At 66.0% G+C, this 1,024-nt stretch overlaps 1 protein-coding gene across 1 annotated transcript in view; it reads right to left on the reverse strand.

The window, feature by feature from the left end:
• Window positions 1-405: 405 nt before the first annotated feature.
• Window positions 406-1,024, reverse strand: part of EMIHUDRAFT_229561 (hypothetical protein) — a gene marked incomplete at both ends in the record, with an annotated part of 1,264 nt that continues 645 nt past the window's right edge. Inside the window, 2 exons of the mRNA XM_005785976.1 lie at window positions 406-435; window positions 949-1,005. Of these exons, the coding sequence (XP_005786033.1) occupies window positions 406-435; window positions 949-1,005 (87 nt within the window). The remainder of the gene's footprint in view (window positions 436-948; window positions 1,006-1,024) is intronic.

Genomic DNA, 1,024 nt, shown 5'->3' on the forward strand with positions numbered 1-1,024 from the left:
CCCACCTGTGGCGAGAACCAACATACGTCATTGGGACCCCGACCAACCGACCAAAAGCGCTCGACCACCTGGCCAAATGAGGTGTGTATGGAGGGAGGGGAGAGAGAAGCCTGCCCGGCAAACATCGGGGAGCCCCCAGCTGGCTGGGGGGAATCGGGGTGCGCCAATCCGCCAATGGAAAATCCCCCCCCCCCCTCCCCCCCTCCCCCCTCGCCCCGCCCCGCCCCTCCCCCCTCCCCGGCCGAACGCACACGCACACACAGAGTCCCGCCGCCTCGCGCCACCCGCGGTCGTCTACCCCCCCCCCCCCCTCCCCTACCCCCTTGCTCCCGGGAGAGCGGAGCGGGCGCGCAGCGGGTGCGCAGCGCCGGGCGGCAGCCGCGGCGGGAGGAGGAAGACGCCGACTCACGCGTCGAGGATGAAGCGAGTGGGGTCCTATTCATGGCCAGTCCGCATCGGTAAGGAGTCAGGCTCCTCGGTGTACGTGGCAAGCAGCGGGCGGGTGGGCTGTCCTCGCAGAGCTCCTTGACGCGCTTCAGAGTGGTCACCGCCTGCGGTAGATAAGGTACCCGCATCTCCCCATACCTCCCCGTATCTCCCCGCATCTCCCCATACCTCCCCGAATCTCTCCGCATATCCCCACACCTTCCCGCATCTCCCCATATCTCCCCATACCTCCATGTATCTCTCCGCATCTCCCCATATCTCCCCGAATATCTCTCCGCATCCCCCATACCCCCCCTCGCCTCCCGGCCGTCGATCAGCCGGTGGTCGTACGTCAGGGCGATGTACATCATCGGCCGGATCTTGACCTGCGGCGAGATACGGGGGAGACACGTGGAGAGATGGGGAGATGTAGGGAGGTGTAGGGAGATGTGCATCATCGGCCGGATCTTGACCTGCGGCGAGATACGGGGGAGATACGTGGAGATATGGGGAGATGTAGACCTCCCCGTTGACCGCCATCGGGCGCTGGAAGGTGGCGTGGATGCCCAGCACTGCCGACTGGGGCACGTTGATGATC

This window comes from Emiliania huxleyi, assembly GCF_000372725.1.
Source record: "Emiliania huxleyi CCMP1516 chromosome Unknown EMIHUscaffold_156, whole genome shotgun sequence".
Taxonomy (NCBI): Eukaryota; Haptophyta; order Isochrysidales; family Noelaerhabdaceae; genus Emiliania; species Emiliania huxleyi.